The sequence below is a fragment of the Heptranchias perlo genome, chromosome 5 (assembly GCF_035084215.1).
Source record: "Heptranchias perlo isolate sHepPer1 chromosome 5, sHepPer1.hap1, whole genome shotgun sequence".
NCBI classification, from domain to species: domain Eukaryota; kingdom Metazoa; phylum Chordata; class Chondrichthyes; order Hexanchiformes; family Hexanchidae; genus Heptranchias; species Heptranchias perlo.
In genome coordinates, this window is record NC_090329.1 from 92489073 (window position 1) to 92516736 (window position 27664).

Genomic DNA, 27664 nt, shown 5'->3' on the forward strand with positions numbered 1-27664 from the left:
GGTAAGAACGTGGAACATGCTATCACGAGGAGTAGTTGAGCAAATTGCATAGATGCATTTAAGGGGAAGCTAGATAAGCACGAGGGAGAAAGGAATAGAAGGATATTCTGATAGGGTTAGATGAAGTGGGGAGGGAGGAAGCTCGTGTAGAGCATAGATGAATTGGGCTGAAAGACCTGTTTCTGTGCTGTAGTTTCAATGTAACTCAATGGCTGAATGACCTCCTGTGCTGTAAGATTCTTTGATTTTTACTGGTGGTGCTTGCTTGTGTGTCTGGGGCATCACATATGCCACATTTAACTGAATAGCAGATCAATAAAATTGAACCTCCAATTAAGCATAGGCAGTAGAAATGTCACTTTATTTGTCTTTTTAATTGGAGGATGTTAATATGTTGAGCTGACATAGCCACTCGATTTAAAGTACAGCTATAAAAACATTTCAAAAATTAGACTATCTTGCTGTAATAAACTGGGTGCTGAATTATTTGAATACAATTACTAAATACATGGCAACAACTCTTCAATTATTACATAAGTATTTTTGACAGTTAAATTTTAAAACTTACTGTTAAAGCTGCATAGCCCCACAGTTAATTGTGCTGAAATCAATAGCGTTCTTTTGAATAGTTCCAATGGAAAAAAAAAACAGGCTCAGTCCTTTATCATTTTAGAAATATTGATATCCAAGGTTTGATTAATGTTAAAATGACTGTTAGGATGATGTTCTCTGTATCACTCATGCCAAGCAATACCCATCTTGGTGAATGTTGATACTTAAAGCGAAGTGTGCTGGGAATGGATCAGAACACTTCTCCACCATGTACATCCAGTGTCATAAAACGAGATTACAACACAGAACCAGGCCATGCGACCCAACCAGTCCGTATAGATGTTTATCCTCCATGAGTGTATCAAGCACTCCCAGGACGTGTAGAACAAGTTAAATGTAAAGTAAAACTCACAATACTTCACCCCAACAATGTGCCTTAACTTCACTTTGGAAGAGTATCCCAACTGAACCAAGATTTATTTGGCCCATTTCACATTAAAGGGTTCCTTTTGTCCTTTCTCAGCAACATTGTCAATTCTGTGCTGAATCATGGGGAGTTGTGTGCTGTGGACTAGCATCCACTAGGGACCGGGTTGAGACCGTCCAAATGCATTTCATAAGATCTCTATAGCTGGCAGGAGCAGGAAGTTTTTATCTGTTAGTCTGGGATCCAGGTTTGAATCTAGACCAGAGGTGACAGTGTTTTAACCCATAGTGAACCCAGTCCCCTAGTTTTAAAAAGCAACTGAGCACAGATGAAATTGGAGATCAACAGTGTGTCCTATATATTAATGGGGCTGAGGTTCAATTCCCCACTCCTCCAGTTCCTGTTCTCAGCAATGGTAGTGGACAACAACAACAAATAGCAAATGGAGAATCATCTCCCTGGCAGTTCTTGCACTCTTAGGGGCCAATTTAGAGCAGCAAAGTTCAGAGCAGACTGGTGCTTGGTTCGGTGAGACCAGGGATCAGGGGAGTATATAGGAAACACTTAAGAGTATAGGTCACATATACTGCATTTTCTTTATTGTGATTTCTAAACTAAGTGACGACAATAAATTTCAAAGTTCAAAATAATAAAATGACCTTTTCTAAGAAAAAAATATTTTCAGCCAACCTGTTAGATTTAAATATTTAAAAACGTATTATGATCCAAAAGCAACAATGGATTTTGGCACAAAAGCTGTGAGGCAGGAACTTTAATATTAAGACCCACTTTCAATTCTCCCCCCCCCCAAAAAAAATCTATTAATTAACCTTTCGAGTGCCAAATAACTTTGCAGCTTTCAAAATACATTTCTGCCAATTTCTGAAACAGAACATTATAAAGTAAAATTACAGGCCATGCGGCAGAATTACAGAATAGCTAATTCAAAGCTTTGAATAAGTTAAAACTCTAATATTTCATTTTCTCCCAGAAAAGGGGTTAAAAATGATCCTTCCATACTCAAACAGCAAGCAAACTACATACAAATAGTTCCTATCTTATACACAGACCTGTATGTTTTTGATTTTGTACCCTAATGTAAGCCAAAAGATTCAGACAATCCAAACAAGTAGTTCCTCTCGTATAAATTCACAGTGACGCTTTCAAAATTAAGCCACGAGATTCAAGCATTCCAGTAAGCATATTTGGATTGGCTCTCTGCAGACACGCATTGTGAATAATGAATGATGCAGCTTAAGTGTTGTGACCTTTTGGGATATTCTGTAGTAATATCTCCTCATAGCCTCGTATGAGAAAATATACATTACTGAAACATCAAAACTGTACAATAAGTTTGCTTATGCTTTGTGCGTTTTGTAAATAATTTATTAGAGGGTTGTTTTCTCTTGCACAACCATTATTAGAGTTATAATCAAGACAGGAATTCTATTTACTATAAAGTACAGAGACATGAAGATTAATTTTATGGTTTTTCAAACAGTACAATTGTAAAACAAACAAGTTAATGAATATAATAAATATGTCAATTTACAAATCAAATATTTGTAAGAAAACTTTACAAAGCTGTACATTCTGTACTGGAATATCCATATGAGGATTGAGGGCCTACTCTTTTAGAGTGGCACCGTAAACGGTATATCCTCTTGCACAAAAAAAGTCCTTTGTCTCCATCATTTGCACTGAAATCTATTTTCTCCCATATTGGAAATGAAGGCATAGCATTCATTGCAGTACCCGTTGCATTTATTATTACCAAAATGGTCACAGCCAGTGGCGTGGCAATGCTGCTTTGGTGGATGATTTGATGCTTGATCCAGAGCGCTGCCACGACTGTTTTGTCGACACTCTAAGCAAAGTTCATCGTCGCTGGATGTTACATAGTTATTGCAATAGTTCCTTGCACATTTAATCCTCTGGCTTCTCAACTTATTGTGGTCAGAATGTCGATGTTGCGTTGCATTCTACAAAGATACAAGTTAAGGAAACCATCATTTCAGTTTGAATGCTGCAATTAAGTGCATGAAAACAAACAGATCTTACATTTTTGTATATTTTCTCCCCGTCCCTCATCAGGTCTCCCCACAAAAAATCTCCGAGCCAAAGGAGCAGGCAAGTAGACAATTGGCCTGCCCAATTTTTGTGGTGTGGGAGTGTACATCTTACATTTGTTGTACAGAGATTCAGTTTCTCTTCCTAAACAGTGATGATCTTTGTGCATCAAGGTCACAGATGACACAGAAGAAGCATAACGTTATATATTGCGGCAATGCCTCAAAAACCGAATGGGCTGCCTGCCCACATCCCGCTATCCCTAGGAGATTCTAAATAAAATATCTGCTTTCATGCGGCTTCTGACCAGCAACTTAGAACTGAACTTGTCATTAGTAAGGCCACACTTGGGATACTGTGTACAGTTCTGGTCACCCTATTATAGAAAGGATATTATTAAACTAGAAAGAGTGCAGAAAAGATTTACTAGGATGCTACCGGGACTTGATGGTTTGACTTATAGGGAGAGGTTGGATAGACTGAGACTTTTTTCCCTGGAGAGTAGGAGGTTTAGGGGTGATCTTATAGAAGTCTATAAAATAATGAGGGGCATAGATAAGGTAGATAGTCAAAATCTTTTCCCAAAGGTAGGGGAGTCTATAACGAGGGGGCATAGATTTAAGGTGAGAGGGGAGAGATACAAAAGGGTCCAGAGGGGCAATTTTTTCACTCAAAGGGTGGTGAGTGTCTGGAACGAGCTGCCAGAGGCAGTAGTAGAGGCGGGTACAATTTTGTCTTTTAAAAAGCATTTGGACAGTTACATGGGTAAGATGGGTATAGAGGGATATGGGCCAAGTGCAGGCAATTGGGACTAGCTTAGTGGTATAAACTGGGCGACATGGACATGTTGGGCCGAAGGGCCTGTTTCCATGTTGTAAACTTCTATGATTCTATGAAAGGGGAGGTTGAGAGATGCCATTAAGTGTAGCTTGTCATAACATTTAGGATTGTGTGGCAATTCATTTAATTATTCTGCCCTTCTTATGCTAATATTTTTGAATCCTTTATAATGTTTATACTACAAAGTAAAATCATATTCAGGTTACAATTTACTCAGAAAATACTAAATTTCTCAAGCCTTGTTGTGTAACCAGTGTAGATGTGAGACTAGTATTATTCTCTCTTGATAATGACCAAATTCTTAAAGAAAAAACATTTTTTGAGTAGGGGACGCACATAGGAGGTTAACTGTGGTAGGACGCAAATGTCCACAATTTCCCATACGGTGAGTCGTTAGTTCAGCTGTGCCATCGGTGGACCATTAGGCCTGGAAGTAGATTGGCTGCTTGCCTGAGTCCTTTGGCTCAGAGATTTTTTGTGGGGAGACCCCATGAGGAACAAGGAGAAAATACACAAAAAAAAACAACATTTTTGTGATACCAGAGTGTACATCTCAATTAAAAGCATAGATTAAAATTCTAGATCCAATTGTATATATATCACAAACTACTTACAGCGCTGGAATGGCCTCTAGATCCTGTTGCTTCGTTGTACCTTTGATATTGCGTATCTATGAAACATTTTTGGCAATATCCTTCAAAGAGAATGTTTCCAAATGTGCTGCAGTCTTGACCCCGACACCTGGCCATGTTCTGGAATATGGGATCAGTCTGAGCTGGCCGGTGAGAAGGCTGTGTATTCCTCTGTAGTCGGTTCTGATTAAATGCAGAGGCTTCACCTTTCAGAGACAAGAAAGAAATAAAGATTAAATATAGGTTCAACTGCTCTTTACAAAAAAAAAAGCCACAAAAATTGCAGTCTTGCACAACATAGAGTTACGGAAAAAATGAAACAATTTATGTTCTGGACAAATAAGGCCCCTTAACTGTCACCTGGTATTGATATTATTGCTTTGTACACAGTTTCTGGGTAATGTTAAAGCAGCAAGCTCTGCAGGGTATACTTGCAGAACTGATTCCCACAGACCTATATCTATCACTGGATAATACAATGGGCCACTTGTGAACAAGTATAATTACAACGAATGAGACTGAAGACAATAATCAGTCGATCTTTCCTTTTACATTGAAGAACACTTTTGACCAGAATCTGATGAAGTGCATTTAGACTGAAGCCATTTAGCACCAACATTCCTCGTCAAAAAAAAAACAGAAGAATTTCCATTTTTCCCCCATAATTAGCGATCAAATTATCAAAATTACAGATTTAATTAAGACAGAAAAATGCACATCCTTGCAATTTTTTCTTAAATAAAGAATTTTGGGATCCATGACTATTTAAACCCATGTGCTACTGGGACCAGATAAACTCATCTAGTTTAAAAAAAACATTCACAGTATGGGATCAAAGCAAGGGATTTGAGTGTGTTTTTGGAGTTTGCACTAAAGACAGGTGAATGAACTAAACAGATCTGATTGAAATCAGGTTGCTGTTATGAAATATGCAAATAGCACTGGAATGGTAGAATGGCAATTCTGAGCACAGTATACATCAGGCATTCTATTTGGGCCCAACTCTTTTAGGCAGTAAAAATGGAAATTGATCGTACTTAAAACAATCCTTTTACATTAAAAGGCCTGACTATAACAGGGAAAACTAATACATTTTAAACAAGTGAACAGATTTTTTCACAGGGCGATTCCAGAACTGAATTGATCAAGGTAACCAAATATTTTCCAGCTAACTGGTGAACTTTGTTATCAGTGCTCCCTTACAGAAAGGGGTCTTGCATCATTTGCTTAAACAGAGTATACAACTTACCTAAATTTTCTCTATACTCAATAAAGCAGATGGTGCAGTAACCCTGATGCTCGTTTGTTCCAAAATAGTGGCATCCAGAGTTCTTGCATGGTTGGAAACCTTCGGTTGGCTCCTCAGGGATGTAGGTGGCTCGACCCTGCTGTGTGATGTCAGAAACCTGTGGCCCACTGGGGGAAGCCCGTACATTAGAGGTCTGGTGTTGATCAGTGGCTGACGGATGACCCATAAACCTTATAATTTGGCTCGGGTCTGAATGTGACCTCTCGTGGCCTGAACGTATGGAGCTGGACTCTTCATGTGAGGGAGATGTGATTCCTTGAAATGTCCTTAACAAGCACATATTGCACAATCCATTAATTGTCGTTAGAGTGTCCTGATGGCATCTACTACACTGGGTGCGCTCTTGATGTAATGGGGTACCGGCACCTTGTTTAGTCCTTGTATTGTCCAGGGGTAAACCCAACCTCTCTGAACTGGAATCTCTGTGACGGGGTATTCTCAACTCAGAAGTCCGGTTATCAGAAACATTGCCTGGCACGACTGTCCTCGATTTAAAGCAGCGCTCACATAAACCGTTGTGCTGCACATTTAATGTAAAAGGGCAATTGGGAATCTTGCACTTCATGGCATTTGTTTCGCTGAAGAGAGAAAGACTAGGAGCCGTTGGCGGTGCCGAGCGAGGCCGAGATGATCGCTCCGGTTCTGTGGGTGTCACAGTGATAACCAACTCAGTCCGAGGAAGACGGGATCCTTTCTTTTTCTGCTGCTCGTGAGGTTTCGGTTTGCTTTCAGTCTTTGTGCCCTTCACCTGCTCAAAACACTCATGACAAAATGGCTTTGTCTCTACAGAGCAGTAGAAAGGGCATCCATAAGTAGCGCATTTTTCTTCTATGAGTGACCCTTGATATGCGGCAGGATTCATTTGGATCCGGTTGTGAACGGGCCTGTTTGTCTCAGCCAGATTCTGCTGCCACCTTTTGTACTCGTGATTCACCAGCTGATAGTAATCCTCCACTAAATTCAAGTCTTCTGGAAGGTTGCCTTCATCGAACCTGAAACCACCAATAATACGTTTAAAATCTGCACCATGTTTACTTCATTAAAAATTAATCAACAATAACAATTAGCGTTTATATAGTGCCTTTAACGTAGTAAAACTTCCCAAGGCGTTTCACAGGACCGTTATTACACAAAATTTGACACCAAGCCACGTAAGGAGATATTAGGACAGCTTGGTCAAAGAGGTAGGTTTTAAGGAGCCTACTAAAGGAGGGGAAGAGAGGTTTAGAGAGGGAATTCCAGAGCTTAGGGCCTAGGCAGCTGAAGGCACGGCCGTCAATGGTGGAGCAATTAAAATCGGGGACGCGCAAGAGGCCAGAATTGGAGGAGCGTAGAGATCTCGAAGGGTTGTAGGGCTGGAGGAGGCTATAGAAATTGGGAGGGGTGAGGCCATGGAGGGATTGGAAAACAAGGATAAGGATTTTAAAATCGAACCAGGAGCCAGTGTAGGTCAGCAATCACAGGGGTGATGGGTGAATAGGGCTTGGTGCGAGTTAGGATACGGGCAGCAGAGTTTTGGATGAGCTCAAGTTTATGGAAGTTGGAAGATCGGCCTGAAGAGCATTGGAATAGTCAAGTCTAGAAGTAACAAAGGCATGTATGAGGGTTTTAGCAGCAGATGAGCTGAGGCGGGGTAGAGACAGGCGATGTTACGGAGGTGGAAGTAGGCAGTCTTGGTGATGGAGCAGTTATGTGGTCGGAAGCACATCTCAGGGTCGAATAGGATGCCAAGGTTGCGAACGGTCTGGTTCAGCCTCAGACAGTGGCCAGAGAGAGGGATAGAGTCGGTGGCTAGAGAACGGAGTTTGTGGTGGGGACCGAAGACAATGGCTTCGGTCTTCCCAATATTTAGTTGGAGGAAATTTCTGCTCATCGTGCCAAATTCGAGACAGCGGAAGGATCAAGGGAGGTGGTGGTGAGGTAGAGTTGGGTGTCATCACTGTATATGTGGAATCTGATGTCGTATTTTCGGATGATGTCGCCGATGGGCAGCATGTAGATGAGAAATAGGAGGCGGCCAAGGATAGATCCTTGGAGGACTCCAGAGGTAATGGTGCAGGAGTGGGAAGAGAAGCCATTGCAGGTGATTCTCTGGCTACAAGTGGATAGATAAGAATGGAACCAGGAGAGGGCAGTCCCACCCAGCTGGATGATGGAGGAGAGGCATTGGAGGAGGATGGTGTGGTCAACCATGTCAAGGGCTGCAGAAAGGATGAGAAGGGATAGTTTACCATGGTCACATCGTGTAGGACGTCAACTGTGACTTTGATAAGGGCCGTTTCAGTGCTGTGGCCGGAGCAGAAACCTGATTGGAGGGATTCAAACATGGAATTGTGGGAAAGATGGGCACAGACTTGGGAGGCGACAACATGTTCAAGGACTAATACACAATATCTGTAGAAATGAACTTCCGTATATTTCTAATGTGGATCAAGCTGGGAACAGCTTATGGAAATATTGGGAATCAACAGCAGTATTCCATAAATAACATTCCATTAACTCCAGAAAAGCTGCTGAAGTTCCTCAAAGAATTAGAAAAGAAGTATTCAGTAGAAGATGAAAGGCAATCCCTGTGCTACATGAAAAGAGAAAGGGGCTGAAAAATAAATTTAGTAACGCAGGGAGAGAAATATCGTCAACATTCAATTGAAGTCTGCTCTACTACTTTGAAAAAGGTGCACAGCATTACACAATTTGGCATGCACATCACCTAGAGCCCGAGGCACAACGTTAAAAGTCAGAAATGAGTTTCAAAAGTTTGAAACTGCATTGCAGGAAATGGATTTTTGCATCAGAAATTTCTATGCTGTTCTTTCCATTCCTGTAGTTAGTTTTAAGTCACAAGATTGAAGCTACTGCACATAGGCGATAAGAAACTAACCATATTACTAGAGACCACAGCAGACATTTAACGCTCCTTAGATCTTTCACTTTTGTTTTTGTCTGACTGGAAGTGGTGGAATCGATTATACAATCTAGTGCCATTCTAACAAATGTGCTATTTTGCTTCACATAATGCAGTCACAAGCAAAATTGAAGTGTACTTCTAATCAACAAGTGGCACTGATAAGACAACTACTTTACCTTGCAGCTTTAATCAAATGAGTGGTACCAAACTCCAGACCCTGGACTGGTATTTCAACCAGATTGAAGTACTCCTCCAACAGCTTGTCTTTATTTTCCTCTTCTTTTGGTATCAAAAAGTGCACCATGAAATCTTCAAATCGTCTTCTTCCATTGTGGACCAATGGAACAGCACGGATTTCTGTTTGAGCATAACAGTTTACATTAAACAATATGTTCTGACCACCTTCCTGTGGAACAAAGATTCATATTGTGCAGATTTGTGGAAACTACAAGTCAAGAGTTATACTCTCTGTGGAAGCTACAAATGAGTAACTGATTACCCACAGTAATGGATTTTTACTAACACAGGTGTTTAGAACCAATTAGAGCAGGATGGATTAATTAAGTATTATATGCTTACTCTGCGTTGCTGTCTAGGAGATGGAAGATTTTTTTTGAACAAACAGGAAATGGCTAAACCTTTGGTAAGAGTCGCAAACAACCACTTTATCTCTAGGTCAGCTTTATCTGTCTCAGATTGTGAAATTATGTACTTGACTTAATAGGCTTTAAAATGAAGGTGTCAGGTAATAGAAATTTTAGCCCTGTAATCTCTCAGCCTTGTGGGTGGATGGGTGCAGAACGGTGGGTCAGATCTGGTTACACCAAGATCCCCCACCCCTTTTCCCACCTGACAGAAATTCTAGCCACGGTTCTGGTGGGTGCCCACCATTATGTATTTTCCTCCATTTGCATCACATCAACGATGGGCTCAATGGGTTGCTTGTGCAACCCTGGCATCAGCATTGCTGCAAACCAGAGGCGATTTAAAATTTAAATTGCCAGTTTTGGCAAGCAATTGATTGCTTGTATTTTCAGACTAGGCAAAACCAGGAAGTAGGCATTTTAAACTTTGTATTTTAAATCTTCTGTGTAGTGGTTATGTTACTGAACTAGTAATCCAGAGACCTGGACTAATACGCCAGTGAACACGAGTTCAAATCCCACCACGATAGTTTGAGAATTTGAATTCAGTTAAAAAAAATCTTAAAGGCTGGTATCAGTAAAAAAAAAGTGACAATGAAGCTATCGGATTGTTGTAAAAACCCAACTGGTTCACTCATGTCCTTTCGGGAAGGAAACCTGCCGTCCTTACCCGGTCTGGCCTAAATGTGACTAGTCCCACACTAACCAGATTGACTCTTAACTGCTATCTGCACTTGGCCATCTCCAGGTAGAACAGCAGTGGCAGAGAAGCAGGTCATCAACCCGAACCTCTCAGCTGAGATATTGATATCTGGGTGGAGGACTAAAAAGATGGCGAGGAAAGATAAAATACTGAAATGTAGCTAAACAAAATGGAACAACAACAAAAGAATAAAGCTAGTTTGAGATGCTGATGGGCCCTCAGTGTATTTCTAACATTTCCTGTTTTTATTTAACTTTCCAGCATTTCAGGTTTTTCTTTTTATTTCTACATGTAAATAGAAATAATACAGCAACAACTGAACAGCTATTTTAAATGAGGAACTAAATTAAATTTATCTCAGAAAAATGAAACATTAGATACCTGGACTCCTGTCATTCATGGCAACAAGGGGAGAAAAGTGCTGTGTGTCGTAGCCCAGTACTATGGGATATTTGTAGCATTCTTGTGCTGGCCAATGCAGTGGCAGGTAAATTCCTCCGAAATGCAAGGGAGCCAAACTCGTGTTATTGCCAAAGCTTCTCAGCACTCTGTCTGTTGAAAAGAATGGTTCTGTTTTAAAGACAACCTTGCAAGAGAGGTGCTTCACTCTGTAGAAATGATTTAAACTTTAAGATTTCAAGTGTAACCTCAATGGGGTGAGCCACATAACCGTCTCAAGCTGCGAAATCTGCACTGGTATGAATCTGATAAAAGTTTTCACCAAACTGCAAATTGTGAGATCATAAACTCTGACCTTACGGTCACCTTACATTCTACATACTGAGGATGGATTATGTTGGAATGAACTTGGTGACACCGCGGTGTGAATCCACCCCGAACACAAGCCAGGTTCATCAATAACATTTTGTTTCCCCCCCTTCCTTACCTGGAGGCAAGTTCCCATGCTGATGTTTGATTCTATGGGCACCAGCAACCCTCCAGTTGCTTGCCCATGTGATCATTATTTCATAAGAGTCCAGTCAGAGTCAGGCTATTTAGCCACAGAGAGTTTCACATCAATCCCAAAACTTCTATGATTCTATTGCAGGCAACTGGGACTAGCGTAGTGGTATAAACTGGGCGACATGGACATGTTGGGCCGAAGGGCCTGTTTCCATGTTGTAAACTTCTATGATTCTATGATTGTCTTCACCTGATCCCCACAAATGCACACTGTCCAACAGCAGTCACTTAATAATGATCAGGGGCAAGCATTCTGGTTGATTTTTACCCCTCCCTAGCCCAAGGGTACTTGGCTAACTGCAGCATCCTTATCAGAGGAGCTGACAACCAATTTTTTTGTTGTTGAAGGGAGGCCGAAGTCTTTGCATCAGTTATGACATGTAGGGAATGCACATAACACGACTACCTAAAGTCCAACAACTGAGTTTGTTGTAAACTACAATGTAAACATTAAAAACATTCTAAGTCATTGTCAGGACAATGACTTCAGATCCAGTCACAGCGTAAAGAACGTGCAAGTCATGTGCTTCAGGTGCCTCAACATCGTTAATCTGGAGATGGTTACACTTGTCACCTCTTACAGATTTCCATTTATTCTGATGAAAATGGAGTACAAGCTATTTGGAAAGAACATTTGTATCCAGTGAAGAATCAGATTACTTTCAAACTTCTCATACATGTCCAAACTCTACAGTGATTTACTCTTACCATTATTTTGTGCAAAAAGCAGCTAGTTTTTATTTTTGTTAAATACTCACCAGCAAGAACAATTATTGGTCTTCTAAGAATATTGGCAAGAACAAATATTTGGATTTCCTCTAGTGAATCATATGGCAGTCCAGGCTGGCCTAAATGTGAAGCTACAGATGACATTTCTACCACCTTCTCCCATTCTTCGTCCCAATTCTGCAGAAGAAATGAGTTCATGTCAGAAATAACATGGAAAGATGAATTTAGCTAAATCACTGTGACGGAGGCTACCCAAGACTTTGATTGCATCCTCAGCCACAGTATCTCAGCACCGATCAACAAACGAGCATCACAAAAGATATGAACATTAACCAAGCAATACTAACCCATTCAGTGCTCAGTTTCTAGGCTTTGTAATTAAATTAATTACAATTTTTCCCAAAGCATTACTGCCAAACAATTTAGGCTTGTGCTGGATGATTTTGAAGCAAAAACTGAAAATTCCTTGCTCACCTTGGTGTCATAGCGGAGGCCTGTGGCTTCAAATTCTTGTGATCGGACGCATTCAATCTGCCACCGTAATTTGAAGTTTCTTGTGTCTGTTTCTTTCAGAGCTTCCCATAGTGTTTTGCGAAGGGTAAGGTCGATGTCCTGAACTCCCCACATAAACTGGGATGAGGCATGCAGCAGGCAGTTTCCATCTCCTGATATAGAAACAGAAAGGGGAAGAACTCAAATTAACCCAAGTTTTAGATTCAAAACAGAAAGCAGTATATTACCAAAACATTTTTGTAACCATTGTGTGACAAAAACAAACCATATCGGGTCTTGAAATTAATAAGTTGCTCGATTTTAATTTGAAAAAAATGTAATGTGGCCTCTAGGCACAGCAGGTAGAATTTTGTTTAATATAAAACGATGTCCCCTCAGACAGCCCATTCAAATGTGGTTTGTTTCTCTTACTTGACATTATTGTATGGGCTGGCTCAAACTGTCATCCATGTGAAAACTAACATTATTTCACTGCTGTAACAATAAAAACTGTCAGCAATGTACAAAGCCCCAGAATTCATCTGAAGGCACACAATTTGACCACAGAATAAAAATAACACTCAACATGATGAGTTCCAGGACCTTTTCCACTATCTCATGTGACAGACTGTAATAACTCGCTCGATCCTGCAGTTTTTTTCTTATGGATTCATTCTTATGGATGGAGAACGGGAAACAACAAATCCATTTTGGGAAAATAAAGTAATAGGAAGCCTACCTCATCTATCACTGTCCTATGTGCTGCCTGAGAATTACAGCCATACTTCAGGCTACAGGCAATTCATCCCACACAAGAGCAAAAAACAAAGAAGTTCTGAGCAGGATGGCAGGAGTTTTACTCCACTTTAAAACTGGTGGTGGCATGAGTGTACTATTAGCAATTCTACAACCATCAAAAGACAAATTAAGGCATAGAGCCCTTTTAATAACAGACACAAAGAGTTGAATTTAAACTAAATGATTACTAATACATGATGTGTTTAATACAAAATATAAACTGTACAGTTTGGTGTATAAATTGCATCTTCCTGGTAAATAGAAGATATAACATACAGGCAGTAGTTTATACACAATTTACGACAAGGCTACTAATGAAAAATAACATTTATTACTTGAGGTAGAGTCAATATTTTTGGATGCATGGCTAGATAGATTACATCCTTGTTAAATGAGCAGTCTCATTCAGAGGGAACACTGGTGCCGCTTATGTGGGAAACAGAAATATTGGGGTAGATTTTCCACCTCGTGCGGTTTTTGGGCAGCTGGCCGACCTCCCAATGGTGCCCGTGGAGGGGGGGCTGGTCCATTTTGAGGACTGGGCCTCATTAACACACTGTTGACGGGCTGCGGCAGAAAACGAGCCCCCTGGGGCATCCCGCCGCAATATCGGGCAGCCCGGCCTGCCTTCGGGTCCGGAAAAATGAAAAGTCCGAGGTGGGGTTGGGGGGGGTCCTAGCGCAACAGTGGCCCAGGGTGGTTTTGTGGAACCCATAAGGAAATACTTGTATTTATATAGCACCTTTCATGACTTCAGGGCACCCCAACGTGCTTTACAACCAATGATGTACTTCTGAAGTACAGTAGTTGTGGAGCCCCTAAACGCACTCCTGGTTTCACAGAAATAAATAAAAAGTTAGCTGCTAGGCTCCTTTATGGCTGCAGCGCCAGCTGAAGCTGGGGGATGATTATGCACAGCACATGCTCTACTCAATACAGTCCTAAAATGGCAATCAGGGTCCTCTGTATGTCTTGGGACCCTGATTTACATATTAAAAGGGCCTACCACCTCCTTCAGGCGGGTGCTCCGGCTGCCCAGTTGTAGGCAATTGGAAATGTAGTGTCGGCCACACCATCAGCGGGATCAGTGCGGTAAGTCATATCCCACCATTTTTGGGGTGCTACCGCCTGTTTCTGCCGGGCAGGGGGCCTCAAAATCTCTCCCATCATATCTCCAGAAGAGGTGAGGATAGATGCCCTCGACATTAAGGCATCGACCGAGTATGGCATCAAAGAGTCCAAGCAAAACTGAAGTCAGGTGGTCAAGGGTATACCCTCCAATGAGTGGAGTCATAGCTAATGCAAAGGAAGATGATCGTGGTTGCCGGAAGCTATGTCAGCCTACAACAGGACCTGGACAACATCCAGACTTGGGCGAGTAACATTCACACGACATGAGTGCCAGGTAATGTTTGTCTGATAACGCTCTTGTGAAGTGCCTTGGGATGTTTTACAATGTTGAAGGTGCTGTGTAAATGCAAGTCGTTGGCGTTATGGCCATCTTGAACAAGAGAAAGCCTAGCCACCTCCTCTTGACCTTTAGTGGGACCACCATTGCTGAGTTCACCACTATCAACAATTTGGGGGTCACCATTGACCAGAAGCTGAACTGATCCAGCAATATCAACACCATGGCTAAAAGAGCAGGATAGAGACTGGGTACTGTATGACGAGTGGCTCAGCTCCTGACCCCTCAAAGCCTCTCCACCATCTACAAGGCTCAAGTCAGGAGTATGGCTGAAAACTCAACACTCACCTGGATGGGTATAGCCACAACAACACTCAAGAAGCGCTATGTTATCCAGCACAAAGCTTGATTGGTGCCCATGCCACTGGACTCAATATCCACTCCGTCCACCATTGGTACACAGTATGTACAATCTACAGGATGTAATGTAGCAACTCACCATAGTTACTTCAACATCTGCCTCCCCTGTGACAACCACCACCAGGAACAAGAGCAGCCATGTTGTGGGAACACCATCACCTCCAAGTCACACCCCATCCTACCTAGTACTTACATTTCCGTTCCTTCACTAAATCACTGGGTCACAATCCTGGAATTCTCTACCCAACATCATTGAGGGGGCACCATCCTCACAAGGATTGCAGTGATTCAAGAAGCCCCATCACCACCTTCTCTGGGCAACTAGGGATGGGCAATAAATGACGGCCATGCCCACATTCCAAGAAAAACAAACTTATAAAACTGAGATTAAGATGCATCTAACCTCCGCTACCTGTTTGACTCTGATAGTAGGTGCAAAATACAGAACAGTTCCATTCTCCAATACAGATAACGCCCACTTTAACGAGAACAAGATTAGGCAATACCCAGCTTAGCCAAATAAACCCTTATTCTGACGATGAAATCATCTATCAAATTTGATGTACATCTAATAGAAAACTTGACATTCACAAGGCATCATCCATTGAAATAACAGTTTTGACATTTTATCTGAAATCTATCAGATGTACAGATTGACATACTAATGGTGTCATAAGTGTAGTAGAAGTTAAAGTATGGCTTAACGAAATGTTACCATTCACAAAGACAGGCAGCCTGATGGACAGCACCTCTGATATACACAGTTTACGAAGCAAAGTAAAGGGTGGTTGGTTGATAAGACAACCTCTCCCACCTTGATTCTCCAACATTTCTCTCTTCCCCATCACAATCTATAAATCCCCATAGCATTGCGCGTGGCAAGTCAGATGACGCACTATTTTACAGGGACAGGAGTTTTATATGGTGTAATGCACAATGTATTATTACAGCCTCTGCCCCTTTATTGCAACAACGTCTAATAGTTAAGTAAACACAAGCTCAAGTCACCTAGCGTTTAACCTGTTGTTCAGTCACAGAACTTTGCAAATTGTAAAGAGCTTGTTAGTTTCCGCTCCAGATTAGAAAAACTCAGCATTAAGTAACTAAGATTGTTTCGCACCTGTAACAAAATTTGGTATCTGCAATCTGACCGGTTATAATAAATTTTTCCCGCTCATTCCTTCTAAACTGCAAAGATACTGTCCTACATGCTCTTCCTCCTTCTTACACTCCCATTGTGCTGAACTCAACACTCATCTGATAGAACACATTCTTGCCCAGGACCTGAAAAGTATGAAATTCCTACCTAGTTCACTGTCCTTCCTACAATCTTCAGGCTTTTAAAAGCCAAGCCTGGAGTTAACTAATTACTACTTCCTGACTTCCATCCTCATAGTCATCCTTTTTACACTTTTCAACCTTGGTCACATGCTGCACCGTGGGCCTTGGTCCTTAACTTGGTTTCTCAATTTAAAAAAAAGGTTGAAAGCAGCACAGACTGTATTCTGGTGCTCAACCAGCATTGTTAAACTATACACCAGTCTGCTGCTGTCAAGAAAACACACCTTTCTAAAGGAGGGGGTGGGGGGGGTTTCACGACACAGGGCGAGCCTCTGGCTAAGTGGTAGCATTCCCGCCATTGGATCAGAAAATGCAGGGTTCGAACCCCGTTCCAGGCACTCCTGGTGATTGGAGATCGCAGCTCTGGCTCTAAATCCTGGGTTGACATCCAACAAGATACTCGCATCTGACACGTGTGGATGACCCCCTCGCCTTCATCACATAAGTTGTGACAGCCCATAAACCCCTACCGCTGTATAGGACTAACCACCCTATTGGCTGGTATAAAGATGGTGGAAAGAGCATTCACAACCTGTCAAAATTGTTAATCAGTGTGAATTGTTCCACTACATCACATTTTTCACCAAAGTGTGAAGATATGAAAACAACATGACTGCAATATAAAACTGGCCCAAATACAACCTGCCTTCATTCGGTAGCTATTGTTTGTTTCAGACATGTGCCATCACACAATGGGTCAAACATCATCCATCCATAACAACAGGTTCTCCAATGGGAAATGCAATCGGAAACCAGAATTTGTTGTCAGGCAGAGTTAGGTTAAGCAAACTACATGACTACACTGGAATTGTTTGCAATTTTACTAATTCAGAATGCCTTTTAGAATGCAAAACTTACAGCACTTGGAGGTTTCAGTAACCACTAATTATAAAAGCCCAGGTGCCATTTTGGTTTGGTTGGTAGCACTTTTGCCTGAGTCAGAAGGTTGTGGGCTAAAACTCCACTACACATTTGAGCACATAATCTAGCCTGACACTCCAGTGCAGTACTGAAGGCATGTTGCATTGTCAAAGGGGCTTTCAGATGAGACACGTAAAAGATTCCATGGCATCATTTGAAGGAGAGCAGGGAGTTTTCCAAGTATTCTGGTCAACGTTTCCAACCAATAATACTGATTATCTGGTCATTCATTCATTTGCTGTTTGTGGTATCTTGTGTGCAAATTAGCAGCTGTGTTTGCTTACATAACAATGGTGACTGCACTTCAAAAGTAATCCAAAAGTAAATGCAAGTTCTTTCTAGATTTGAACAAAAATCTAGACAGTCTATTAATCTGCACATACTAGCACGATGTTTTATACTGGGATAATCAACAATTATCCCTCTTATTACAGGGAGAGCATTGCAAACATCATAGAGAAGGGAGGTTTGTCCAAACTAACTTTCTTTTAAAAAAAAGTTGAACAGAATATAGTAAAAACTTAAATTATGAACGTGAAAATTAGCTGCAACTAAACAAAGTTCACCCAATTGGCTGATATAAAGATGCTTATGGCCATGGAATGAGCGAACTCTCAAATATTGCATACAGTACCCAAGGTTAGCCAAACATGTACAAATGACCTGAATGAAGAAAGGCATTCAGAATCACTGTGGTTTACCGAATTGATTTATGCTGGTCCAGATAAAGATTTGCACACACTGGTACGCCATTTTTAAATTTCAATGTAAGTTTAAAGTCCTGAGTCTTGTGTTTATGAAATTATTGATCCTCTTACACACATAAAGCTTGTTATTGTTTACCCCACAAGAATCAAAACCGTAAAGTATTTTAACAAGAATACAAATGTCAAGAAATGTTTACATTGTCATACTAATGATTTTCACATGGTTTCCCTCATAAGAAACTTAATGGCAGCCAAATAGCATAACACGTGGACCAATTTGCAATAGAAATTTGTAGCTCAGGTCTGCATGTAGCTTACATGCAAAATCTGCACTCATTACCACAATAATTACATATTAATGAACTAGCTTCCTGGTTGATTCATTTGTAATTTTTTTGTGGGGCTGAGTTGGAAAGAGGAGAGAAAGAGAAAGGGAAAATAAAATTGAGGAGGGTGTTATAACCAGATCTAACCTACTTAGATATGGAACCTCATTCAAAGGGCACTAAAATGAATCAGCTAGGGAATGCACAGAGTTCAATGTTCAGACTTCCTTTTTAAGAATGGGCCATGTAAAATTCCCTGTGCAATCTATGGAATTTCCAAATGAGTAGCAGTTTGACTAATACTGCATGTAGTCAATCGCCATTACTCTTTTGTAATGTGTAGCCGTCTGAACCCTATTTTATGCAGTGGAATTTCCAAGTGGGTGTGGTTGGGGAGTTTGGGTATTTGGAATGTTTATGCATTACACAAGTAAAATTTGATTCAACCAATAGCTGTTGGGACTTTTAGGGGAAGTTTTAATTTTAACAGACACCTACACTCTTCCCCATTTACTATATTTTTACATCCCCAGACACGTCAGCACTGAATCACTGAAAATACCTACATTTCTGAATGTAGTCTGTACATACTTCTGTTAGCAAATAGCCCATGGAAAACAGTAAACATCAATTCAAAAAGAATTTTGGTCTACACATTGTAGATATGTGACTGTAAATGTGCATGACGAATATTTTGCTTGCAGTGCTTAAGCCTGTCTTAGAGTTCTTTGCAGCTTTTACTACTTGGCTTCTTAAACTGAAAATGAAACGGTGCATAAATAAATAGTTCCAGAATGTTTCAGAATTAATTTCAATTTTCTTTCAGAAACTGCATCTTTCATTAGCATCGTGTACAACTGACTGACTGTCCTATTATCAGTGCACAATGAGGGAATAATACACTTATTAAGATTCAGGTGTTGCGCTGAATTTTAATTTCAAATTGTGAAAAGGGCTGTAAAAATTCTGTAAACTTTATTGTTCGAAGGAATGTTCAAAACTCAAATCCCTTTTGGTGAATGTACAAATCAGCATTTAATGGCCAACACCCATTGAAATGCTTTTTCAAACTATCCCAGATATTTTATTTGCATGCAGTCAAAGAGACAATTTAACTTTGGGTAGAGTTCCTATTTTGTGTGCTTTTTTTAAAAAAGAGAAACATACAATCTCAAAATAACATTTTCAAAGAAAAAGCAACAGAATTGAAAACTATACACTATTGTAGATTTCATTTAAATTAGACTGAATTACTATAAATGGCCAAATGGCTTAAAAATCGAAATTTGTGAGCAAAAGATCATAATGCAAGCTTGAATGTACTGATATGAAATGAATTAGCAAAATCATCCAACACTTAGCTTCTGCAGCAATCTACTTGCTCATTCGTTTGAAAATCAAAAATTACTTACACCAGAAAATATGCCCACATTGGGAATATCACACATTAGATTCTGAATGAAAAATGAAAACATCATACCAGCTATTTGTTCGTTGCACAGCTAACTCACGTGTTATGGTGAAAAATGGCCACTATAATTATAATGGATTTAAACACCATGTATAGACATAGTATGATATTCCTAATTTAGATGTTACCTTTTTAGTAACCAAAAATGATACTTGGGACAAGATTCAGTCTCTTTCATTTAATAATATGGAGGTGCTAATGACTAGACATCCTTAGTCCCAAGGGTAGATAATAGCCATTTAACTCTTTTTACCCCATTCTGCATCAACTATTTTGTTTATGTAATAAAATACATTACATTTAGGCATTAGAAAGCATATATTTTCCCTTCAAGCCATTAGTCCAAAAGGACTAGTACAATTAAAATATAATTTCCCTGTAAGTGCTAGTATTTTTAAAAGGAGTAATATATTATTAGTATGTTTAAAGTTGGCAGACATATTAGAACATTTCCTTTTACTCTTACCGTTTGTCTTCAAAGGCACAAGTTTCTTGACCTCTCTGCACCAGTTGAGGTTCCAGTTGTGTTCAAGGGCAGCCTGTTGGGCCCTGTCGAGCAGAGCCTCCTGGATTTTAGTCCTGAACTGAGGGCTGAACTGACTCAGGCGGAACAGCTCCACCGTGTACCTGTGGAGGCTCCTGAAGTGGTGAATCAAACCATTGGTGCTGTCCGGCTTGACGAGGTCACTCGGGATCCTCTCCCTGACCCTCACCGTCTTCGTCAAGTTACTGGCGAAGAGAAACTGAGGCAACAAACTGCTTTCAGCTGCCATCTTCAGCACACCCTGCAGCGAATGGTAGAAGTCAATGAGTAGGATATCTCCAGGGGGAAAGGGGTAACAGAGGGAGACAGAGACTTGGGTCAATGAGTAGGATATCTCCAAGGGGAAAGGGGTAACAGAGGGAGACAGAGACTTGGGTCAATGAGTAGGACATCTCCAGGGGGAAAGGGGTAACAGAGGGAGACAGAGACTTGGGTCAATGAGTAGGACATCTCCAGGGGGAAAGGGGGTGACAGAGGGAGACAGAGACTTGGGTCAATGAGTAGGACATCTCCAGGGGGAAAGGGGGTGACAGAGGGAGACAGAGACTTGGGTCAATGAGTAGGACATCTCCAGGGGGAAAGGGGGTGACAGAGGGAGACAGAGACTTGGGTCAATGAGTAGGACATCTCCAGGGGGAAAGGGGTAACAGAGGGAGACAGAGACTTAGGTCAATGAGTAGGACATCTCCAGGGGGAAAGGGGGTGACAGAGACTTAGGTCAATGAGTAGGACATCTCCAGGGGGAAAGGGGGTGACAGAGGGAGACAGAGACTTAGGTCAATGGTAAAAGGCAACTCACAACATTAAAACGTACTGCAAAAAAAAAAATACGACACAAACCAGAGTACAACAGACTGGTAGAAAATACTTGCAGTTTGCAAATCATTAATAACATTTACCGCTTGAGTTGGGTTCAGCTCCTTCTCTCTGCCTTGGTTAAAGTGTCCGACCCCCTTCCTCGGAGTCTGTGGGAGAAGCGGGTTCACTCCGGACCTCACTCACATTACACCGAACTCGACTGCAGACTCTTTTTTTTCTGCTTAGTGAATGTCAGAAAACAGAAACAAGATGAGGGAAAACACGCCGGGACTTTCCAGCGGGGATTTCCACCCAGCGCCCTGACAGGCTGCCTCCAGGGGGAGTCGCGGAGCGCAACCAAGATAGTCCCAGTCTCCGTGAGTCACTCAGAGAGAGAGAGAGGGAGGGAGGGAGGGCTGTGCATCACTGGCCTCAAAATAACTCGTAACCCTTTCCTCTCCCAAACCCCACCCCGGCGCCGTCTGTTCAATCTCTCCTTTCTGCACAAAATCTCATGCTAGAGTTTTGATCTCTTTTCAACCCACAGGGCATCACCCAAACAATTTCAGACAGCTGTCTGGCTGGAGGGGAGGGCAATTACGATTATGGGTTCTTGGTATTTAAAGAGATGCATGCAGCCCCCCACCTGTTGAGTGACATTTCTAATCACATAATACAGACAATGTCATTCGGCCCACTTTTGCTCATCATAGGAGCTGGAGTAGGCCATTCAGCCCCTCGAGCGTGTTCCGCCATTCAATGAGATTATGGCTGATCTGTATGCTAACTCCATCCATCCGCCTTGGCTCCATATCCCTCAATATCATTGGCAAGCAAAAATCTATGATTTCAGATTTAAAATTATTAATTGAGCTAGCATCTACTGCTTTTTGTGGGAGAGAGCTCCACACTTCTACCACCCTTTGAGAGTGGTGTTTCCTAATTTCTTGCCAGAATGGCCTGGCTCTGATTTTAAGCTTGCGCACCCTTGTCCTAGACTCTCCTGCTAGCTGAAAAAGTTTCTATCTACCCTATTAATTCCTTTAAAAATCCCAAAAACCGCAATTAAATCATCCTTTAACCTATATTTTAGGGAATACAAGCCTAGTTTGTGTAATCTCTCATAATTTATGGTTCTTAATGAATACTTTGCGTCTGTCTTCACAAAAGAGGGGGATGATGCAGACAATGTAGTTAAGGAGGAGGAATGTGAAATATTGGATGGGATAAAGATAGTGAGAGAGGAAGTATTAAGAGGATTAGCATCTTCGAAAGAAGAAAAACCAGGCCCGGATGAAATGTATCTCAGGCTGTTAAAAGACGCTAGGGAGGAAATAGCGGAGGCTCTGACCATCGTTTTCCAATCCTCCCTGGATACAGGCGTAGTGCCGGAGGATTGAAAGACTGCTAATAATGTACCGTTGTTTAAAAAGGGAGAGAGGGATAGGTCGAGTAATTATAGGTCAGTCGGTCTAACCTCGGTGGTGGACAAATTATTGGAATCAATTCTGAGGGACAGGATAAGCCATCACTTAGAAAGGCACGGATTAATCAAGGACAGTCAGCATGGATTTGTTAAGGGAAGGTCGTTTCTGACTAACTTGATTGAATTTTTTGAGGAGGCGACAAGGAGCGTCGATGAGGGTAGTGTGTTTGATGTAGCCTACATGGATTTTAGCAAGGCTTTTGACATGGCAGACTGGTCAAAAAAATACAAGTCCATGGGATCCAAGGGAAAGTGGCAAATTGGATCCAAAATTGGCTCAGTGGCAGGAAGCAAAGGGTAATGGTCGAAGGGTGTTTTTGTGACTGGAAGGCTGTTTCCAGTGGCGTTCCGTAGGGTTCAATACTAGGTCCCTTGCTTTTTGTGGTATATATTAATGATTTGGACTTAAATGTAGGGGGCATGATTAAGAAGTTTGCAGATGATACAAAAATTGGCCATGTGGTTGATAGTGAGGAGGAAAGCTGTAGACTGCAGGAAGATATTAATGAACTGGTCAGATGGGCAAATGGAATTCAATCCGGAGAAGTGAGGTAATGCATTTGGGGAGGGCAAACAAGCTAAGGGAATATACAATAAATGGGAGGATACTGAGAGGTGTAGAGGAAGTGAGGACCTTGGAGTGCATGTCTGTGGATCCCTGAAGGTAGCAGGACAGGTAGATAAGGAGGTTAAGAAGGCATACGGGATACTTTCCTTTATTAGCCGAGGCATAGAATATAAGAGCAGGGAGGTTATACTAGAACTGTATAAAACACTAGTTAGGCCACAGCTTGAGTACCGCGTACAGTTCTGATCACCACATTACAGGAAGGATATAATTGCACTAGAGAGGGTACAGAGGAGATTTACGAGGATGTTGCCAGGACTGGAGAATTTTAGCTGTGAGTAAAGATTGGATAGGCTGGAGTTGTTTTCTTTGGAACAGAGGAAGCTGACGGGTGATTTAATTGAGGTGTATAAAATTATGAGGGGCCTAGATAGAGTGGATAGGAAGGACCTATTTCCCTTAGCAGAGAGGTCAATAACCAGAGGGCATAGATTTAAAGTGATTGGTAGAAGGATTAGAGGGGAGGTGAGGACATTTTTTTTCACCCAGAGGGTGGTAGGGGTTTTGAACTCATTGTCTGAAAGGCTGGTAGAGGCAGAAACCCTCATCACATTTAAAAAGTACCTGGATATGCACCTAAAGTGCTGTAACCCACAAGGCTACGGACCAAGTGCTGGAAAGTGGGGTTAGGCTGGGTGGCTCATTTTCGGCTGATGTGGACACGATGGGCTGAAGGGCCTCCTTCTGTGCTGTAAATTTTCTATGATTCTATGATTCTATGAACCCTTGGAGCCCTGGTAACATTCTGGTGAATCTGTGTTGTATTCCTTCCAAGGCCAATGTATCCTTTCTAAGGTGCGATGCCCAGAACACTACACAGTACTCCAGATGTGGTCTAACTAGTGATTTGTGTAGCTGTAGCAAAACTTCCTCCCCTTTATATTCTAGCCCTCTAGATATGAAGACTGACATTCCATTAGCCTTTTTGATTTTTTTTTTGTATTTGACCACTATATTTTAGTGATCTGTGTACATAGACCCCTAAATCTCTTTGGACCTCTACTATTCCTAGCTTTTCACCATTTAAAAAATCCTCGGATCTATCCTTTTTTGGTCCAAAATGGATGTCCTCCATCTGCCACAGTTTTGCCCTCTCACTTAATCTATCAATGTCTCATTCATCTAGAGGATACCTCAGATGGCTCATCACAGCATTGAACTGACCCTAAAGTTTTTGCTGCTACGACTGTACCTGGAAGTCTATTCCATTTGTGTGAAGAAATTCTTCCTGACATCAGTCTTAAATTCAGCTTTCACCGGTTTGAACCCATGTTCCTTTGTCTGATTGTCATGGCTTATCTTGAAGTAGTGCTCCAGATTTACCTTTTCAACATCATTTGATATCTTGAACACTTCCATAAGATACCTTCTTTCAAGACTAAAGAGCTTCCCTCAGTCCTTTCACAGTGGGGGTTAAGCTTTGGCTCCTCTATGCACATCTCCAGGGCAGTCTGACCAGGGTACTATACAATTCCAGTATAACATCACTAAATTAGAATCTACTGATTTGACAATATAGTTCTGTTTGCTTTATTGAGTGCTGCTCAACTGTGACGACATGTTACTTCCCCACCTAAACCCTTATGTCTTTCCACATCCCTCTCCTTCTTTAAGACCATCCTTAAAACCCATCTCTCTCACCAAGCTTGTGGTCACCATAATCTCCTTCTTTGTTTGAGTTCCATTTTTTTGACTACGCTTTGTGAACCGCCTTTCGACATTTATCTACGTTAAAGATGCCATATAAATAAGGCAGCATTTATGGGCAACGTCGTGTCTTCTAGTGTAACTTGATCCAGTCAGTGGCACAGGCTGGAGGCAGGCGGAGCAACCTACAAGCTCTATGCTAACGCTCCCAAGTTAGAAACATAGAAAATAGGAGCAGAAGCTGGCCATTCGGCCCTTCGAGCCTGCTCTGCCATTCAATATGATCATGGCTGATCTTCTATCTTAATACCATATTCCCGCTCTCTCCCCATACCTCTTGATACCTTTTGTGTCTAGAAATCTATCTAGCTCCTTCTTAAATATATTCAGTGACTTGGCCTCCACAGCCTTCTGTGGTAGAGAATTCCACAGGCAAGTTCAGACAGCGCACAATATTAACACGCCCCAAAGTTCAGACAATGCACAGCGTTAACACTCCCGAGTTCAGGCAATGCACAGTGTTAACACTCTCGAGTTCAGACAATGCACAGTGTTAACACGCCTGAGTTCAGGCAATGCACAGTGTTAACACTCTCGAGTTCAGACAATGCACAGTGTTAACACGCCTGAGTTCAGGCAATGCACAGTGTTAACACTCCCGAGTTCAGACAATGCACAGTGTTAACACTCCTGAGTTCAGACAATGCACAGTGTTAACACGCCTGAGTTCAGGCAATGCACAGTGTTAACACTCTCGAGTTCAGACAATGCACAGTGTTAACACTCCCGAGTTCAGACAATGCACAGTGTTAACACTCCTGAGTTCAGGCAATGCACAGTGTTAACATTCTCGAGTTCAGACAATGCACATGTTAACAGTCCTGAGTTCAGACAACGCACAGCGTTAACACTCCTGAGTTCAGACAACGCACAGCGTTAACACTCCTGAGTTCAGGCAATGCACAGTGTTAACATTCTCGAGTTCAGACAATGCACATGTTAACACTCCCGAGTTCAGACAATGCACAGTGTTAACACTCCCGAGTTCAGACAATGCACAGTGTTAACACTCCTGAGTTCAGGCAATGCACAGTGTTAACATTCTCGAGTTCAGACAATGCACATGTTAACAGTCCTGAGTTCAGACAACGCACAGCGTTAACACTCCTGAGTTCAGACAACACACAGTGTTAACACTCTCGAGTTCAGACAACACACAGTGTTAACACTCTCGAGTTCAGACAATGCACAGCGTTAACACTCTCGAGTTCAGACAACGCACAGCGTTAACACTCTCGAGTTCAGACAACGCACGGCGTTAACAGTCTCGAGTTCAGACAACGCACGGTGTTAACAGTCTCGAGTTCAGACAACGCACAGCGTTAACACTTCTGAGTTCAGACAACGCACAGCGTTAACAGTCTCGAGTTCAGACAACGCACAGCGTTAACAGTCTCGAGTTCAGACAACGCACAGCGTTAACACTTCTGAGTTCAGACAACGCACAGCGTTAACCGTCTCGAGTTCAGACAACGCACAGCGTTAACAGTCTCGAGTTCAGACAACACACAGCGTTAACACTCTCGAGTTCAGACAACGCACAGCGTTAACAGTCTCGAGTTCAGACAACGCACAGCATTAACACTCTCGAGTTCAGACAACGCACAGCGTTAACAGTCTCGAGTTCAGACAACACACAGCGTTAACAGTCTCGAGTTCAGATAACGCACAGCGTTAACAGTCTCGAGTTCAGACAACGCACAGCATTAACACTCTCGAGTTCAGACAACGCACAGCGTTAACAGTCTCGAGTTCAGACAACACACAGCGTTAACAGTCTCGAGTTCAGATAACGCACAGCGTTAACACTCTCGAGTTCAGACAACGCACAGCGTTAACAGTCTCGAGTTCAGACAACGCACGGCGTTAACACTCTCGAGTTCAGACAATGCACAGCGTTAACAGTCTCGAGTTCAGACAACGCACGGCGTTAACAGTCTCGAGTTCAGACAACGCACAGCGTTAACACTTCTGAGTTCAGACAACGCACAGCGTTAACAGTCTCGAGTTCAGACAACGCACAGCGTTAACAGTCTCGAGTTCAGACAACGCACAGCGTTAACAGTCTCGAGTTCAGACAACGCACAGCGTTAACACTTCTGAGTTCAGACAACGCACAGCGTTAAGCGTCTTGAGTTCAGACAACGCACAGCGTTAACAGTCTCGAGTTCAGACAATGCACAGTGTTAACACTCTCGAGTTCAGACAACGCACAGCGTTAACAGTCCTGAGTTCAGGCAATGCACAGTGTTAACACTCTCGAGTTCAGACAATGCACAGTGTTAACAGTCCTGAGTTCAGACAACGCACAGCGTTAACACTTCTGAGTTCAGACAACGCACAGCGTTAACAGTCTCGAGTTCAGACAACGCACAGCGTTAACAGTCTCGAGTTCAGACAACACACAGCGTTAACAGTCTCGAGTTCAGACAACGCACAGCGTTAACAGTCTCGAGTTCAGACAACACACAGCGTTAACACTCCCGACTTCAGACAACGCACAGCGTTAACACTCCCGAGTTCAGACAACGCACAGCGTTAACCGTCTTGAGTTCAGACAACGCACAGCGTTAACAGTCTCGAGTTCAGACAACGCACAGCGTTAACACTTCTGAGTTCAGACAACGCACAGCGTTAAGCGTCTTGAGTTCAGACAACGCACAGCGTTAACAGTCTCGAGTTCAGACAATGCACAGTGTTAACACTCTCGAGTTCAGACAACGCACAGCGTTAACAGTCCTGAGTTCAGGCAATGCACAGTGTTAACACTCTCGAGTTCAGACAATGCACAGTGTTAACAGTCCTGAGTTCAGACAACGCACAGCGTTAACACTGCTGAG

General features: G+C 42.0%; 1 protein-coding gene across 1 annotated transcript; it reads right to left on the minus strand.

Moving 5' to 3' along the window:
* Positions 1-363: 363 nt before the first annotated feature.
* On the minus strand, positions 364-21327 carry tnfaip3 (tumor necrosis factor, alpha-induced protein 3). The gene is made up of 9 exons (XM_067984801.1): positions 21105-21327; positions 20128-20446; positions 12252-12442; positions 11807-11954; positions 10467-10637; positions 8915-9095; positions 5771-6822; positions 4504-4727; positions 364-2961 (listed from the first exon to the last, which is right to left on the minus strand). Exons 2-9 carry the CDS (start codon positions 20432-20434, stop codon positions 2671-2673), a joined length of 2565 nt encoding a protein of 854 aa, XP_067840902.1. The 5' UTR covers positions 20435-20446; positions 21105-21327; the 3' UTR covers positions 364-2670.
* Positions 21328-27664: the final 6337 nt, after the last annotated feature.